Source organism: Mustela nigripes, chromosome 3, assembly GCF_022355385.1.
Source record: "Mustela nigripes isolate SB6536 chromosome 3, MUSNIG.SB6536, whole genome shotgun sequence".
Classification (NCBI taxonomy): Eukaryota; Metazoa; Chordata; class Mammalia; order Carnivora; family Mustelidae; genus Mustela; species Mustela nigripes.
This window is the reverse complement of record NC_081559.1, coordinates 35,153,439-35,172,098: the sequence shown is the minus strand read 5'-3', so window position 1 is coordinate 35,172,098 and position 18,660 is coordinate 35,153,439. Positions and strand designations below refer to the sequence as shown.

At 48.7% G+C, this 18,660-nt stretch overlaps 1 protein-coding gene across 1 annotated transcript in view; it reads left to right on the top strand.

Moving 5' to 3' along the window:
- The first annotated feature begins 2,508 nt into the window (after window positions 1–2,508).
- Window positions 2,509–18,660, top strand: part of IRS1 (insulin receptor substrate 1) — a 58,249-nt gene continuing 42,097 nt past the window's right edge. Inside the window, exon 1 of the mRNA XM_059393604.1 lies at window positions 2,509–6,337. Within this exon, the coding sequence (XP_059249587.1) occupies window positions 2,600–6,316 (3,717 nt within the window). The 5' untranslated portion in view covers window positions 2,509–2,599 and the 3' untranslated portion in view covers window positions 6,317–6,337. The remainder of the gene's footprint in view (window positions 6,338–18,660) is intronic.

The window sequence follows — 18,660 nt, the reverse complement described above, 5'->3', positions numbered from 1 at the left end:
CCCCCCCCCCCCCCCCCCCCCCGCTTTAGGCCCAGGCGCGCTCCTCGCCGCCCAGTGGGTCGGGCCACCGAGCATGCCCAGCACTTCCACTGCTGCGTTTCGCCGCGAGCATCCCGCAGTGTCTGAGAGCTGGAGGCAAAGAACGGTCTCCGGCGTGGAGAGGGGATGGAAACCCCAAAACGGCCAGGAATGGGGAGAGGGGATAAATAAGACAGCACTACAAGACAGCACTACACCAAATGACAAACGTCATCTTCGTAGGGTCCTTGCTGCCAGCCGGACAAGCAAGGGACACACTGCTTGTTTATAGGTTAGCTTTAAAAAAAAAAAAAAAAAGAAAAAAAAGAAAAGAAAAAAAGAAAGAAAAGAAAAGAAAAAGAAAAAACAACTTTGGCTAGCGTTTGCTTGTGGTGAGAATGATACCCCAAGGTAACTGTAAGAGTCTGTTCAAGTAGATGCAGGATGCTGGCCTGTTCTACTCGTGAAGTACCCATTTTCCCTTAGCGTCGAGCTGGCACGATCCTTGTTTTCTCCCGATTATCCTTGTGGTCAAGGGTAAAAATTTTATAGGGCGGTTCAGTGGGTGTGGAAGCTGTGCGTGAAACAAACACTTAAGCCAATATTTACACAATAGGGTTTTGGCTTTATGAACCCTCTCTAGGTCCCTAACATCTTTTTAAAAATACAGATAAATTCCGGAATATGTTCAGGGGCATCTCATTTTCTCGCTGAGACTTTACCCCTGTGGATCCCCGCCCCTTCCCTAGGAAGAAGGTGGGGGGAGCCGCGATATTTACATTTTCTCCCTAATTGATCAGCGGCTAGCCCCACAGAGCCAGACAGAGGACACAATACCGGGATTTCTCTTTTCATTTCGGAGTGACAAGAATCCCCCAATATATGCCCTTGGGCGCCCCTCTGTTCCTTCGAGGTACATCCCTGCAGTGATTTCGGGGATTCCAAGGTGGAAGGCTGGCCCAGAAGTCCCTTATAAAAACACAGATTTCCTCCCTGTGGCCTATCACCCTGAAACTGAAATCTAGCTTTTATATATTCTGGGAGAAAAAGGTTGGACTAGAAACCTCCCTCTCTAGGGGTCGATCTTACCTGTTAGGTAAGCTCTAGCCCAGCTCCCGCGCCCCCTCCTCCCTGGACCCTCCCACTCAGGGCCCCGAAGCCGCAGAGGACCCCCCCGCCGCCCCCCACCCTCACTCCTGCGTCTTCCCGAGCTCGCCCCCCCGCAGCCGTTTTCCCAGACTCCCCTCGTGCTTTCGGGTAGCCACCCAAACACACCCGCCCGCACCCGCGGCGGGGATTCCTGCGGGCCGGGGGCGCCCTGGGTGGCGCACGGGGAGGACTGCTCTGCGCAGGGGCTGGCGGCCGCGCAGGGGCGCTGCCCGAGCGCTGCGCCGGGGCCCAGGGCAGGCGCCGCTGCGGCACGGCCGGGGGGCGGAGAGGGGCGGGCGCGGGGCGGGCTCGGCCCGGAATGTAGAGACCCGGGCGGGAGCCTCCCGGCGGCGGCGGCGGCGGCGGCGGCCGGGCTGCTGAGCGCAGAGGCTCCGTCACGTGTTTTTCCTCCTCCGAGTGAGACGGCGGCGCGGTCGGCGGGGGCCGGCGCGCAGAGCCAGACGCCGCCGCTTGTTTTGGTTGGGGCTCTCGGCAACTCTCCGAGGAGGAGGAGGGAGGAGGGGAGAAGTAACTGCAGAGGCAGCGCCTCCCGGGGAAGAGGCGTCTTCCCCGACTCCTTCCCAAACCTCCCCCTTTGCCTCCCGCCCTCGTCCCCTCCCCTCCTCCCCTGCCGACTGGAGCGAGGGGCAGGGATGAGCCTGTCCCTCCGGCGCGTCCCCAGCTCCCTCGGCTGCCTAGTAGCGTTTTGCGTGGAAAAGGCACTTTCTCCGCCCGCCGAGATGGGCCCGAATGGGGGCTGCAGCGGACCCGTCTGCGGGCGGCGGCAGCAGCAGCAGCAACAGCCGCAGCGCCGCGGTCTCTGCGATTGAGCTGGTATTTGGGCGGCTGGTGGCGGCGGGGCGGTTGGGGGGTGGGAGGAGGCGGAGGAGGAGGCGAAGGAGGAGGAGGAGGAGGGAGAACCCCGTGCAACGTTGGGACTTGGCAGCTCGCCTCCCCCTGCCCAAGGATATTTAATTTGCCTCGGGAATCGCTACTTCCAGAGAGGAACTCAGGAGGGAAGGCGCGCGCGCCTGGAGGGGCAGCGCGGGGACCCCCGGCCGCCGCCGCCCGTCTGCGCCAGACTCCAGCCCGGGTGGCAAGAGATGCATCTTCGCCCCTTCTTGGCCGCGGCGGCTGCGAGGAGACTCGGCTCTTGGAGGATCCGGGCTTCACTCACCCTAGACGCACTGCCTCCCCCTCAGGGCATGAAACGCCCGTAAACTCCGGCCGAGGCCGTCTCTTTGGCGCAGCAGCTGCGTCCCCCTTCGGCTGCCCCTCCCCAGCGCCGGGGGCGGCGTGGCTTTCGGAGTCGGGGGTTCGGCTGTCTCCAGCCCTGTTTGCATGTGCGGGGCCGCGGCGAGGAGCCTCCGCCCCCCACCCGGTTGTTTTTCGGCGCCTCCCTCTCCTCGGCGGCGGTGGCGGCGGCGGCAGCATGGCGAGCCCTCCCGAGACCGACGGCTTCTCGGACGTGCGCAAGGTGGGCTACCTGCGCAAACCCAAGAGCATGCACAAGCGTTTCTTCGTGCTGCGGGCGGCCAGCGAGGCGGGGGGCCCGGCGCGCCTCGAGTACTACGAGAACGAGAAGAAGTGGCGGCACAAGTCGAGCGCCCCCAAACGCTCGATCCCCCTCGAGAGCTGTTTCAACATCAACAAGCGGGCCGACTCCAAGAACAAGCACCTGGTGGCCCTTTACACCCGGGACGAGCACTTTGCCATCGCGGCGGACAACGAGGCCGAGCAGGACAGCTGGTACCAGGCCCTCCTGCAGCTGCACAACCGGGCCAAGGGCCACCACGACGGGGCGGCAGCCCCCGGGGCAGGAGGAGGTGGGGGCAGCTGCAGTGGCAGCTCTGGCCTCGGGGAGGCTGGGGAGGACTTGAGTTACGGGGACGTGCCCCCAGGACCTGCGTTCAAGGAGGTCTGGCAGGTGATCCTGAAACCCAAGGGCCTGGGTCAGACAAAGAACCTGATTGGGATCTACCGTCTCTGCCTGACCAGCAAGACCATCAGCTTCGTGAAGCTGAACTCGGAGGCGGCGGCTGTGGTGCTGCAGCTGATGAACATCAGACGCTGCGGCCACTCGGAGAACTTCTTCTTCATCGAGGTGGGCCGTTCTGCAGTGACGGGACCTGGGGAGTTCTGGATGCAGGTGGATGACTCTGTGGTGGCCCAGAACATGCACGAGACAATTCTGGAGGCCATGAGGGCCATGAGCGATGAGTTCCGTCCTCGAAGTAAGAGCCAGTCCTCCTCCAACTGCTCCAACCCCATCAGCGTCCCCCTGCGCAGGCACCATCTCAACAACCCCCCGCCCAGCCAGGTGGGGCTGACGCGCCGCTCTCGCACGGAGAGCATCACCGCCACCTCTCCGGCCAGCATGGTGGGCGGCAAGCAGGGCTCCTTCCGTGTGCGCGCGTCCAGTGATGGCGAAGGCACCATGTCCCGGCCGGCCTCGGTGGACGGCAGCCCTGTGAGTCCTAGCACCAACAGGACCCACGCCCACCGGCATCGCGGCAGCTCCCGGCTACACCCTCCTCTCAACCACAGCCGCTCCATCCCCATGCCTTCCTCTCGCTGCTCACCTTCTGCCACCAGCCCGGTCAGTCTGTCGTCCAGCAGCACCAGTGGCCACGGCTCCACCTCGGACTGTCTTTTCCCACGGAGGTCTAGTGCTTCTGTGTCGGGATCCCCCAGCGATGGCGGCTTCATCTCCTCCGATGAGTATGGCTCCAGCCCTTGCGATTTCCGAAGTTCCTTCCGCAGTGTCACCCCGGATTCCCTGGGCCACACCCCACCAGCCCGAGGCGAGGAGGAGCTGAGCAACTACATCTGCATGGGGGGCAAAGGGTCCTCCACCCTTGCCGCCCCCAATGGTCACTACATTTTGCCTCGGGGTGGCAACGGTCACCGCTACATCCCAGGAACTAGTTTGGGCACGAGCCCAGCCCTGGCTGGGGATGAAGCAGCCAGTGCTACAGATCTGGATAATCGGTTCCGAAAGCGGACTCACTCTGCTGGCACGTCCCCTACCATTTCCCACCAGAAGACCCCATCCCAGTCCTCTGTGGCTTCCATTGAGGAATACACGGAGATGATGCCTGCCTACCCACCAGGAGGTGGCAGTGGAGGCCGACTGCCTGGCTACCGGCACTCTGCCTTCGTGCCCACCCACTCCTACCCCGAGGAGGGTCTGGAAATGCACCCTTTGGACCGGCGTGGGGGCCACCACCGCCCAGACGCCTCCACTCTCCACACTGATGATGGCTACATGCCCATGTCCCCAGGAGTGGCGCCGGTGCCCAGCAGCCGAAAGGGCAGTGGGGACTACATGCCCATGAGCCCCAAGAGTGTGTCTGCACCCCAGCAGATCATCAACCCAATCAGACGCCATCCCCAGCGAGTGGACCCCAATGGCTACATGATGATGTCCCCGAGCGGCAGCTGCTCCCCTGACATTGGAGGTGGGCCCAGCAGTAGCACTGGCACTGCCCCTTCTGGGGGCAGCTATGGCAAGCTGTGGACAAATGGGGTTGGGGGGCACCATGGTTCTGCCCTGCCGCATCCCAAGCTGCCTGGGGAGAGTGGCAGCAGCAAGCTCTTGTCTTGTACTGGTGATTACATGAACATGTCACCAGTGGGGGACTCCAACACCAGCAGCCCCTCCGACTGCTACTATGGCCCGGAAGACCCCCAGCACAAGCCAGTTCTCTCCTACTACTCATTGCCAAGGTCCTTTAAGCACACCCAGCGCCCTGGGGAGCTGGAGGAGAGTGCTCGGCACCAACACCTTCACCTTTCCTCCAGCTCTGGTCGCCTTCTCTATGCTGCAGCGGCGGAAGATTCCTCCTCCTCCACCAGCAGCGACAGCCTGGGAGGGGGATACTGTGGGGTGAGGCCAGATCCTGGCCTCCCACATATCCACCATCAGGTCCTGCAGCCTCATCTGCCTCGAAAGGTGGACACAGCTGCCCAGACCAACAGCCGCCTGGCTCGGCCCACGAGGCTGTCGCTGGGGGATCCCAAGGCCAGCACCTTACCTCGGGTACGAGAGCAGCAGCAACAGCCGACCCTGCTGCACCCTCCAGAGCCCAAGAGCCCGGGGGAATATGTGAATATTGAATTTGGGAGTGATCAGCCGGGTTACTTGTCTGGTCCTGTGGCTTCCCGCAGCTCGCCTTCTGTCAGGTGTCCGTCCCAGCTCCAGCCAGCTCCCCGAGAGGAAGAGACTGGCACAGAGGAATACATGAACATGGACCTGGGGCCGGGCCGGAGGGCGACCTGGCAGGAGAGCACTGGGGTCCAGCCAGGCAGAGTGGGCCCTGCACCTCCTGGAGCTGCTAGCATGTGCCGGCCTACCCGGGCAGTGCCCAGCAGCCGGGGGGACTACATGACCATGCAGATGGGTTGTCCCGGGCAGAGCTACGTGGACACCTCACCAGTTGCCCCCATCAGCTATGCTGACATGAGGACAGGCGTTGTGGAGGAGGTCAGCCTTCCAGGGGCCACAGCAGCAGCTCCCTCATCCTCTGCAGCCTCTGCTTCCCCCACCACTGCGCCTCAGAAAGCAGGGGAGCTGATGGCTCGCTCTTCCCTGCTGGGAGCCCCACAGGGACCTGGGGCCATGAGCGCCTTCACCCGGGTCAACCTCAGTCCCAACCGGAACCAGAGTGCCAAAGTGATCCGTGCGGACCCACAAGGGTGCCGGAGGAGGCATAGCTCTGAGACCTTCTCCTCCACACCTAGTGCCACCCGGGCAGGCAACACGGTGCCCTTTGGAGGGGGGGCAGCTGTAGGGGGCAGCGGTGGTGGCAGCAGCAGCAGCACGGAGGACATGAAACGCCACAGTTCTGCTTCCTTTGAGAATGTGTGGCTGAGGCCTGGGGAGCTTGGGGGAGCTGCCAAGGAGCCGGCCCCAGTGTGTGGGGCTGCTGGGGGTTTGGAGAATGGGCTTAACTACATAGACCTGGATCTGGTCAAGGACTTCAAACAGCGCCCTCAGGAGCGCCCCCCCCAACCGCAGCCCCCCCCCCCCCCCCCCCCCCATCAGCCTCTGGGCAGCAGTGAGAGCAGCTCAACCAGCCGCTCCAGTGAGGATTTAAGCGCCTATGCCAGCATCAGTTTCCAGAAGCAGCCAGAGGACCTCCAGTAGCTCAACTGGACATCACAGCAGGTGCGTTTCATGGTGACAAAGTCAGAAGACAAAACTGCTTTTAACCTTGTGCTGGAATTCTCTTCCTCTTTGCCTAGGCCCCTTTCCTCTCCTGTTTGCTACTTCCTTAGGGAGTGCTTTTTCACAGGATGGGGGAGGGGAGGGCACGCAAGGTGCTCCCTCCACCAGGACACTTGGCTGACTGTCCAGTAAGCCCGCTGGAGCTGCGGCCCCGGAGGCCTTTCATTTGAGGCTTCCAAGTGAAGTACTTACTGTAGCATTAGCAAAATATACACCCTATACCAGTTCTGAGGCTTGTGAAGTTCATATATAAGAACCTTGTTCTCTTTACTGAAGTTTTCCTTTGACTATATATTTAGGTCATTCCCTAGAAGGAACAGCTCAACAGAAATATTTGTTAGCACAGGGGCTGAACCAAACTCTTCATTTCAGATAGTTTCTTGGAGTTCTGAAGGGTGATCTTATCAAGTTGCTCCGTGTACTTTAATTCTGTGATTTCCCAATACCGAGGCAACATAAATAGCAGCGGAAACATCAGTTTTTATTCTTGCTGCCTTAAAAAAGATCCAGGAGTAAGAGCTGGTTTAGGCTTACATATTTAGGGAAAAATGCCTGTCTATTTATGATTCTCTGTAGAAAGTAATTATGGGTGACATTCTCTTTTTGCTCTTGAGCCAGGGTTTGTGAAATATCTTTCACACACCGATCCACCACCTCACAGGTGTGGCTGCTTCTGCCCGGGGTCTGCAGTAAAGTGCGGGTGTCTGGGACCCATTATTCGTGAAGCATTATGGAAATTCATCCCAGCGTGTCTGCCTCACAGTTGTCTGCTCTTGCAAAGGCCTGCAGGGAGACATCACACAGATCATTTGGGGGCTACTGTACATCTTCTGTGAAATTACTTAACATTTTTACTTCGAAAAGAAGGAGTATTGTGTTAGGGAAATGCTTTTGTTTTGCATTGGCTGGAAAGGCTAGGAGTACTCTTCCATTTTTAGAGCGTTTATTGTTTGCCTTTCAGTGCAAGATTAGGCACCCCAGTACGTGTTGAAAGTTGGCTTTACATCTTTGGTGGCTAAGGCTCTATTGAAAATGAAAAACACTTATAACAGGAAATTTGCCTGTCCTTCATTCTGTTGAGCCTGTTTTCTGGTGGTCATAATTGTGGGAAGAAAAGAGGAGTATAGTTTGCAAATAGTGTTATGAGTTGGCCATGCAGAAGTTTCCAGCATTTGGAAACACTTTATTCTGAGAAACTCATTATCTTGTGATAGACTTTTTGATGGATGCCTCATGGAATGAGCTTTTAAGTGTGTGTCCATTTATCAGAAATTGTGCATTGGGTTCCTCTTGGTAGGTATTTTATTATGTGGTCTCAGTCTCCTTGATTCTAACCAGTTTCTAATATCTGACCATATCATTCGCTGTTTTCTAGAACAAGATATAGGTACATAAACATTCAGACTAAGATTTTAGGTGGTATGATATACAGTATCATTTGCTTAGCATTCAGTGTTTACTTTCGTGATTCACTACAGTAGATTTAATTATTTATGTCAACACCAGCAGTTAAAAACTTAGGTTATTTTTGAATGATAAAAAAAATGATGTCTTAGGGAATGTGAATCCCTCTAATACTTTAACCATTTGTGTTGCAAGATGTTTCATTTATAAACTAATGAGGATTTGAAGGAAACAAAATTTTCATTTATAAACTAATGAGGATTTGAAGGAAAACAAAATTTTCATTTTAGAGAAGAGGAAAGAGGCTAGGAAATAATAAATGTTCCTCACCTGTTTTCTTGGTTTGAACAGGTTTCTTTTGATAAAAGAATTAATATTTTGCTCTGAAAGAAAGTGATGACCAAATAGAGTTTTCATCTTTAAAGGGGCTTTGAAATAAAATCCTCTTTATGTGGAGGGTACATTAAAAACAAACCAACCAAAGCAAAATGATCTTCTATTCTTAGCTCTCTTAGGGAGAGTGTAGGATTCTGGAATAAACTTATAGTCATATCCCTAATACTGTTGGAGTAACAATATACCGTGCCTTGACAGCCCCATGCCAGAAAAATCTTGTGTTTTAAATGAGGCACCAAATGCTACCTGACACCCTTCCATCCTGAATTCTGCTCCCTCGCCTTTGCCCTGTTGAATCTAAAGATGTGATCTGATAGTCAGTTATCCTCTGAAACAAAAAAATCCGACCTGCCCTTGCAAACAGCTTTTCCTAGGAATGAGTATTTTGGTTGTGAAAACTCCTTTTTCCTAACTTCCTCAGCAATTCATATTTTTTCATCTCCTGCTCATGGCTCAGATAAAACCTTGGAACAGGAAGGGAATGGGGTGCTAGAAGGGGTGTGTGCTTTCTCCTGACCCCTCATTTTAAACATTGAGGCTTGTCTAGTATTTTTCAGTGTCTGTTAAATGAGAACATTTGTTAGGCAGCTCAGGTACTCAGGACCGGTGGTTGTCCTGATTGACCTTATGTCCAGTTTCTAATTTTTGTCAGCCTGTGCCTCCCCTAACTTGGTTCTGATTTTGAGTTCTTGTTTTCCAGCATCCCCTTCTCCCATTCCCTTTGTTTTCCACCTCTTATTTCATGTTTCTGGCCTTGTCTTTTTTTCCTCTTTTTCTCCATTTCAGAATTTCGCAGTCCTTGTGGCCTGCTCTCTGCAGAGAGTGGATTGAAAGTCCAAGAAAGAGGGCAGAAAGGACACAGCAGCCCAGTTATCTTTAACCAGCCTTTACCTCCAATTTGTTCTTTAGTTTTTGAAACCGCAGCTCGGGCAGATACAGCAGGCTTTGGCAAAGGCACAGACCCAAGCCACCTTTTTAACTTCCCTTTTTTCTTTTGGTCATTTTGTTCTGTGTCTCCCCCCACCCCCCAGGGCATTTCTCTTCCGTTCACTACATTTCCTTGTTGTGATTTCAAGGATTCCGTACCTCCAGGACTACCTCCCATCTCTCCCTCCTCCTCCCTCCTTCTCTTCCCCTCCCTGTGTGGCCTTTTTTGTCTGGCGCATACCGTCTCAGCTCTGGCACTTTCCCGTTTCCCGGGTCACCTCCGCTTCCTGCATTCCTCCCTATTTATTTGGCACTTGGCTTCCCTCCCTCCTCCAAGCCCCTTTAGCCGGGGGGTTGGGGAGTCTGTAGCGGCGCGGAGGCCTCCTTCACAAGTCTCCCACCCCGCCCACTCCGGTCGCCCCGGGAGGCGCCGGGCTGCCTGGCCCCTTCCCCGCCCCGCCGCGTGGTCCGCGGTGCTGGTGAGCCCAGGGCCCTCGGTGCAGGACTGGCTCTGAGTGGGCGGGGTGGAAGGGCCCTGATTGGCTCTTGCCAGAGCCAATCAGTGTGAATGTCTGCTGAGGAGGGCACGGGGTGGGACTTGAATCGGAGGGGTAGGAGGGGGGCCGTGGCCTCCTGCTGGGTCTTGGGTCCTACGGTGGCCCCCTTAGCGGGGCATCGCAGGCACCAGCCCTCCCAACTCCCTCCCTCCACCTCTTTTCTCTTGTGCCTGCGGAACTGAGCCAAATACGTGCCCCCTCCCACTCCCCCTTGCAGAGGATGTTATGTGCTCAGCCTTATTCGTGCATCCAGCCCAGAATCCTAAGAATGAGAAAGTCCAACCAGCCCACTGACAGAGGCCGGAAACACACACTTACTCTTATTTTTAATTGAGAAAAATCCAGGCCATGACCATGTGACGTGCCCCATTTTGTTTCCCTCCTCTCTTTACTACGGTTTACTACGACGCCACGTTCCTTCATCTTCCTGTCTGGAAATCCAGGAGCACGTGGTTGTAGGATTGATTGCGTTGGCTCAAGATTCTAACATTTATGTCCCTTCCTAATGGGAAAGGGGAGGGGAAAAGGCAAAAATGGAGAAGGAAATTCACAAGTGCTGTGGCTGGCACTGTTTGGGGATCATTCAGGAAAAACTCATTTGGCTGGAAATTGTATTAGGGTCAACACTATATATCCAGAGCGGCTGCAGTTTGCAAAGCGCGGAGCCAGATAAGATCAACAAATACTGACCCTTCTAGACCCAGGGGAGCTCACAGTGAAATGAAAACGCAGGATATAGCTTGCAAATCATGAGAATCTAGAGATTCACGGCAGGGGCCTGGGTAGAGTTTGGTGCTGAGGCTGGAGGAAATGCTGCTCAAGCTCCCAAAACCAGATTTGTTTTTTGATCAGTGACAGCCCAAGTGAAAGCCCATCAGGGCAGACTGGGCTAACTTTCTGAAAGCTTGCTGGATTTGAGTTGTGGCCCTCACATAACCAACGTTACCTGAGATGTATTACTTTATAGGATGGAAAATTTGTTCTGATTTTCCGTTTTAAAATAAAGGAAAGTAAGAGAGAAATTAATGGAGGTGTTCCCCATCCCCTCTCCAACAAGTCTTTGTCGCCATCCAGCATCCCTCATGCCTCACTGAATCATAAGCCCCAAAGGCAGCGTTTTTTCCATAAGTGTAAATGTAAGGAAGAGGGACTGCCCTGGTGTAAATGTTATGCCTCATGCTCCTGAGCTATGGGAGAGAGTGTCTATGTTGTTCCAGAAAACTTGGAGCATCTAACAATCTTCTCAATCTCTGCCATTGCTTAAGTAGCTTTTTGAGTTAAAAATCCATAAAAAATTCCACATATTGTAATTATTTCTCTGATTGCGGTGTTCCCCCCCCCCCCAATACTATCTATTATATTGCCTACTGCAGTAAGGGACTTGGAATTCCAAAATCAATGCCTCCCCTGCTCCCTGCTGTTTGGGTTTTTTTGTTTTGCCTTTTGTTGTTGTTGTTGTTGTTTATCAAAATTCCTGGAAATAGTTTTATCTTATCTTGAATGATGCAATGGAAAAACAGTTTTTGGGAGCCCCAGATCTTAAGTTGCAACACAGCCTGTGCCCTTCACTAGCTTAAGTGACCTTGGGCAAGTCACTTAATTTCTCTGGACCTATTTCCTCATCAGTAACTTGAGAGTTTTGTTCTAAATTATTCTGACCTCCTTTGCTGCACTAAACATAGGGATATTTTGGAGAGAATGACTGATATTCTTTAATGGGTCAGTTGTAATGAGGATTCTTTCTGAAGAAGCTGTTGATGGGGTCAGAATGAAGTGTATTAGAATATTCTGTTTCCTCCTGTTATGGTTTGATTCAGGACTTATTTTTACCTTTCTAGTTTGGAGGGAAGCAAATTTTAACAAACCTCAAGACAAACCCTCCAGACTGCACAAGTCTAAATTTTTAGAACCTTCTCTAGACTGAACTGGGTTCCTCCCCCTCCTCTCTTTTTAAAATATTCACTGTGTGTGAGAATGCAAGTCAGTTAGTTGCCAGTTCCTTGCATCCTAAGGTCAGCTGTTGGAAGCAACCCACCCCACCTTACAGGTCCAGCTTTAACCAATTCATGTTTATGACATTATTCTGTCCACTCAATTAGAAATATCCCTTCTTCTGCAGGTGTTCTGTTTAATGGATAATGTTTCTCATTTGTACCATCAGAAGCCTTCCTTCAGTGAGGTATATCCACTGAAGGGAATAGAAAGGAAATCTGAGAGGCCAAATGAGGTTAGTAGGAAGTCTACAATTTTTTAGTTTCCGTTTTCTCTGTCAGGTGTGTGAAAAAGCTCAATATTTCTCTTGCCGACAGCATGAGTGTTGTCCGGCTTTTTGTGTTTTAGGATTTTTGGTTTGCTAGTTGAGCTGTATACTGCTTTGCTGACCTAGTATTATCTTGGCTGTCAAGTTGCCAATGTATTCAGAAATTTTGACCCTTTGGGTACCTCTGTGTGGATTGCATAAATCATTAGAATAGTCTATTGACTCTTTCATTCAGAACTTCATTGACTTGTTCTTTTCCAGTCCTTCTGCTATAATCATATATATTTCTTAGCTGTATAATATATCAATGGTTCCTTTTATTTTGGTGGGTTGGTAATTTTAAGATGATGGAACACTTCACAATTGTAAGGCTTTGTTTCAAAGAAAGCTATTTTCCCAATGATTTCCTCCTATTACAGAGTTACTGGAAATTGTATTCAAGGAAAACAGTGTCTCATGAATTCAGTTTGAAGTCAGTTTCACACTAAAGATTCTGTAACTCTCTTTACCACATTATAGTTATATACTTGATTTATTATCCTCTGCCTTACGAGTCCATAGCTATGAGGCCAACTCCAAAAAATACTTTTAAAAATGTTATTAAAACATGTTTAGAAGTTGTAATCACTTTGAGTTTTAATTTAATAGAATTACATTTTAAGATGTGTATGGCATGATAGTATGCTAATTTCTAACTAATATCAAATAGTTGCAAAAAAAAGTTACTATGAAGCTATTTTAAATGATGGTCAAGAAACGCTCTTGTCTCACATCGTGTCTTTGTCTTACATTGTGGAAATGGTAGCATCTCTGCCATTTCTCACAGAAAAAAAGAAGATAGATTAGATGAGTATAAGGTACTGTCATCTATGGGGAAAGGAACATTTTCCATTTTAATATTCTTGCTGCAGGCTCTGCTATAATCTATTTGTTAAAATAAAGTTGGTTAGATAAATGTTATTTGTGCCTCCTCAATGAACCAGTGATCTTTGAATAATAGAGCTTTTAAAAATGATGGGTTTGTATTGAAAAGGCAGCTTTTCTTTTTCAAGCCCCTTTTTGCATTTTCATTCATGATGGCAGGAGAATTGAATATGTTGGTGAGGCTCTTAATTAGATCATCAAATCTGTCTTCAAGCAGAGAGGAAATTTTGTGGTTTTATTACCCCACCCGGAATGTTTAATTGAGTAAAGTTTTACTAGGTAAGCATTCACTGCTTTCTTTTTGCTGTTCCATGTTTGTTCCTTTGTTTGCTCCCCACCCTGGGTCACTTTCTGTCACCCACGCTCCTCCTGTCTGAACCAAGCACACATCCATTGGATGCTAATTGGTTGGCCTGAAGAGGATGCCAGTAAACCCAAGTTCATAAACTTTCCCCCGTGTTTTCTGTTGACTAAAAAATACTTTGATGTGAGTTCTCTGATCTGCCTTGACGTATTTAGGTCATGTTGCTGAACAGTTTCACTTAATCTTGAGAAATTGATAGTTGTGTTATGTTTGTTGAAATGATTAAAGAAGCATTCTCTCTCTCTCTCTTTCTTTAAACATATATAGTGTGGCAAGCAAAATCTATTTTGAACAGAAAGTCATTATTCTTGGTTTTAGGAAGGTTACAGATCCAGATGAAACAGGCAAAAATGTAAGAGAAGACATTAATAAAAATATAGCAGGCAGTTTAAGGTCTCAAATATTCAGTAATTACTCTGTCTTCCACTGTTATTCATCTGTTATTCTCTAAGGACGGTGTCCCTGTTTATTTTAAAATTATTTGAAGGGTTCATTTGGATTCTGAAAATAATCATACTTCCCCTTGAATTTTAGGGATTGGGGGAATAATCAGAAGAACATTAGTTCTCTGGTACAAGATTAGAGGCCATCTGCCTCCCACCATCAACATGAATGGTCTGCCTTCAGTCAAATAGGCCCCAGACCTCAGTTTCCTGTTAGTCCCTTTCCCTCTTTTCTTCAGTAAATAGCAGTTGTTCTAAGAGAATAAGAGAATGGTGGTGGACACAGGGAAATGGAACGGGGAGAAAGGTCGTGAAAGGAGTTCATCCAAGTAATTACCAAGTTTCTTATGACACAACTTATCTGGGGGGAAAAAAAATCAAGATTCCAGATATGTAATCCATGAAAGTCAGTATTTTTCTTACACTTTCCAGGTGAAAGTGCCCATCTCCCTCAAAGTATTATGCTTTTCTTAGTCATTCCAGCCCTGGCTTCCTGGCTGGCCATAACACCAGCTTACTTAAATAGCTCATAGGCTGTTCAGACTATTTGGAAGAGCGGCCTCTTTTTGGATATTCAGCTGGCAAATACAATGTTAGCAAGAAGCCAGAAAAAAACATCTTTGGCTCTTTTGTCCAAGCGAAGCGGCCAGGAGAGGGGTCCAGGTGTTAAATGAGCAGAAGTTCATGAGTAGGACGCATGGGGTGAATGAAGGTAGGGGCAGGAAAGACATGGTAGTCCTTTCTTTCCTTCCTAGAAGCTCTGTCATTGGAGAACTTTTCTCCCCTTTGGGTGGGTGGTTTTTATTTTTAGTAGTGAAAAGCTTTAACCCTCTGACCTCTGGTTCCTGTGCGTGCTTCTGGCTGGACGTATACGCTCCTTGGAGATTTTGTCATTGCTGTTTCTTAACAGTTTCTTAATTGTGTTTGCTTGTGCTCTCTCTGCTTTGATGATGAGCAGTCACATTTGTTTTTAAGTTCAGAGTAGTTTCTTACAGAAACCTAAAAAGGCATTTTTTTTTTTTTTGAACACATAGTTTTAGGATAGTTTGCTGGGTCTATTCACTTTTTTTTCCCTTTCATTTTTTGGTGTTGGCAATTGATGCACATGCTCTAAGTTTCAAGTAGTTTAGAAAATTTTCTTAAAGGTATAAAGTGAAAAATAAGATTCTCTCTCACTCGTGTTCCTCTGCCTCTCTTCTCATTGGCCACCATCAATGCTGGATTTTGTTTGTTTCCAGAGATGAACTGCTTGGAAATTTTGGAGCTTAGTGATAGAGAGTTGGTGAAATGCCCAGTTGCTTAGGTCCCAACGTTATGCACTGAAAAAACACAGCAGACAACATACTTCTTATAGTAGACTCACTTTTTGTTGTTGTTGTTGAAAGGAAAGAGAAAAGTACTCTTTAATTCCCATACCTCTTGTGACTCTTCAGGTTATAGAAAAGCATCATGTAGCATAATCCAGGGATGGGGAGGAAGCATTAGTTAGTAAATGATCTGCTTTTCAAAGTGTGAGTCTTTATTATTCTCTTTTCTCCTCTGTACCTTCTGCTGTAGTATGTCAGCACTTCCCTGCCCCTCCACCAGAGAGAATAACTAGTTCTTAATATAATGTGGTAGGATTAACTCTAAAGGGTAAGGAGCCTTTTAAAGACGTTCTGGTCACCAAAGTCTCATATTTTTAGAGTTCAGAAGAATTAAAGCTTTTTGTTGGAATAAGCAGAAAGAATTTTAAATTTCAAAACCATTTCAAATTCTGGGAACAGGTTACTTTAGACATAATAATTGCATGCAAACAATAGAATAAATTGTTTAGTGATTTCCTCTCACTCCAAGTATTAATAACTTTGGAGGAAATTAGTGGAATTTAGAGAATCTAAAATCCCTAGGGGTGTGTGTATTAGTACAGGTATGACTGAAATAATCTCTACTTTGAACCAGAGAGGAACTCCAATGGTTAAAAATATTTATAGCTAATGTCCTGATGTTCTTGCTGATTATGGCCCAGGTTCATTGTGAATAGGATGGAGTAGTTACTATTACAAAATAGAAACTTTCAAGAATATGGTAACAGATGACTTCTAAATCACAGTTACCAATATTTTATCATTTGGGGGGACTTGGCAATATGAATATGCTAAAACAATAATATCAGTTTTCTTCCAGATCATCTGGAGTGAGGAATGAAATTCAACCACCTCTGAAAACTTTTAAGAAAGCTGTTAAAGAATTTACTCTATGAAATAAGCTAGTTTCTTAGGTGTCTACATCATTTAGCTTTGATCTGTAACAAAGCACCCCAAAACCAATGGCCTTAGAACATCAGTCATTTGGTAGATCGCAGTTCTGAGGGTTGGTGTTAGGCTGTGTTCAGTGGGGCAGTGTCTGTCTCATGTGGGAAAGCTCACGTGGACAGTTGGACGGTTGGCTGAGGACTGGTTGGTTCAGGATGGTTTCTGTCACTTGTCTGGTGGATGATGCTGGCTGTCAGTTGGTGTTTGCTGCTGCTTGAACTGGAACAGGCTAACCCAAACTTAACATAGTATTTGGATGAGCAACCAGCAACAGTGAGGGGGGCACATGTGTTTTTCAAGCCTCTGCTTACTTCACATTTGCTCCTCTCCCATTGTCCAAAGCAAGTCACAAAGCCATGCCTAGTTTCAAGGGATAGAAAAATAAATCCTACTTGTTAATGGGAGAACCCTTGTACAAGTGTATTTATAAATACATCGTTGACCATTTATCAGTTGCATGTTGAATGCCTTGAATAAAGTTATTCTTAGATGGTTATAATGAATATTCCTAGCTTTGGGTGAAATACAGTGATTTCCTTCGTATTGGTGGTATCACTGTTTTCCTTTTTGTTTTTTGGTTTTTTTCTTTGAGAAACACGAAGTTTATACTGTCTCAATCAACTTTGATTGAGTTCATACTGTGAGTCAGGCACTGGGGACCGAAATAGGTGTGTCCCAGTCTTCCCAGTGCTCGTAGGAGGCAGAGCAGGAAACAATGAACTGCGTTACAGCAAAGTGTGGGGACCGGAAATGATTTGAGAAAATAGTAAATAATGTGGTTCTGTCATTCAGGTTCACAAAGGGATAGCAAGAATTTTTTTTTAATATCACAGATTCAGATCTTTCTTTAGAGTTTGATTCCCTCTTGAGATTGGCCTCTTAAGGAAGGAGTGAAAGCTGGAAGTTCACCTCTAAGAAAAACATGAAAGATGACTTCTGAGGTTTCTTTACCAGAGACTGTCATCTGTATTTTTAATGCCAATGGTGGTTGGTGAAATTAGTTCTGCTATTTGCCCGAGGCCAGAAGATGACACTTCCTAGCAGTCCTCAGGCAGCTCCCACAGGCCTGGACTTGAAATATGGTACTAGAAAAGAGCCCCGAGCCACAGGACATGTTGTACCATCCCTCCTCCGTCCCTTTGCCGAAACTGCCCGTCCCACACGTACAGGAAGCTGGACCAGAGCAGCACTTGCTCAGAGAAGGAGGCTTTTAGTGGGGAGTGGTGGGGAGCAATGGGTGAAATGGAACCATAGACATCAGCGGTCGGAAGGAATGGTTCCCACCTGAGCACAGTTATTGACTCGGGTAACAGAGTTGCTGAATCTCCGGAAGCAAATGCAGATGGTTGGCATATCCCACTCAAAGCCACCGCAGTGGTTTCTTGAACCCCATCTCAGATCTCTTACCAGCCAGTATTTACATTTTTCTTACACCAGAACCTCGAATGCCTTAAACATTCCTGAGGTTATAGAACAAAACAAAATTGGGACACTGGGTAATGTACGTAATATTGGGAGGAGGGAAGGGGGTCCCTAAAGGGTTTCGAGGGTCCAAATGAGTGGTGTATTTATATCCTGGTCTTGGCAGCTCCCACCTACCCCCCTGCCCCCCAGCTCCTCCTTGGCTTGCCCTTTCTGCCCCCTTCCCAATTCCAAGGCACTCTTTGAACCACAGTTAACAATACCTTCCTTTCAAAGCTGATCGCATTCCCTCTGGTTAGATAAAGGAATATAAATATCTATCGCATGTTTTTCTAAAGAATGGGTAATGACTTGACTTCTGAAAATATTATACTTCCATTGGTAGGATATCCTGGAAGTCATTGGGATTATAATGAAAACTTTCCCTTTTGCCTAAGCTTGTCTCAGGAGCCAGAGCTCACGTGTGTGTGTGTGTGTGTGTGTGTGTGTGTGTGTGTGTGTGTGTTTGGAGGTGAGGAGGGTTAGGGAGTGGAAACTGCATTCCAATAAAAAAGCTTACATTCCTAAAACTAGGTCTTTAAAAATATTTTGCAGCCTGAGCCTTTGGTCCCTCACAAGTTCCTACAAGGGACAACCTTCAGACAGTGTACAGACTTGTTGATTCTCGGGCCTTTGAACTGGGTGAGGAATGTGTCTCAAGTCGGAAAAGGGAATGGTTCTTTCGTGATTTTAGCCTCTAGCTTGAAAGCTGGAAGAATGCTATTGTGTCTTCAAAGCCTCTTTCCCACCACGCTCTATTAGATGGGCTCTTGGAAAGCGTCTTTGCTTTATCAAGTACACAACAAAATCCCATGCCACCCAATTCGATCTAATTCAATGGCTACTTTAGGTGCATTTTAAATTAATGTGTCTCTTCTGTAAGAATAGAGCCCCATTCTACTACTCCCTCTTTACCCCAATTGAGGTGATTTATAGTTATTCACTGGATAAGAAAAGTTTTAGGTTCATTTGGGGAGGGGGTGGACTTGGGGATTATTATTTAAAAGAATAATGGCAGAGGTATTTAGGAAGGTAAGAGTTCTTAGCTCTGTAGAATTGAAAATGTATTTCCATGGGAAGTAAGTCAAATTACATTTGCATTGTAAAATCAAGACATTTAAATGACCAAAGAAAACATTATTGTTTGTTATTGTATGTTATTGGCTGGGTTCAAGTACACCTACCACACTGTCTCCCACCTTGCTTTCAAAAATGTTACCCCTTCCTGCAGGG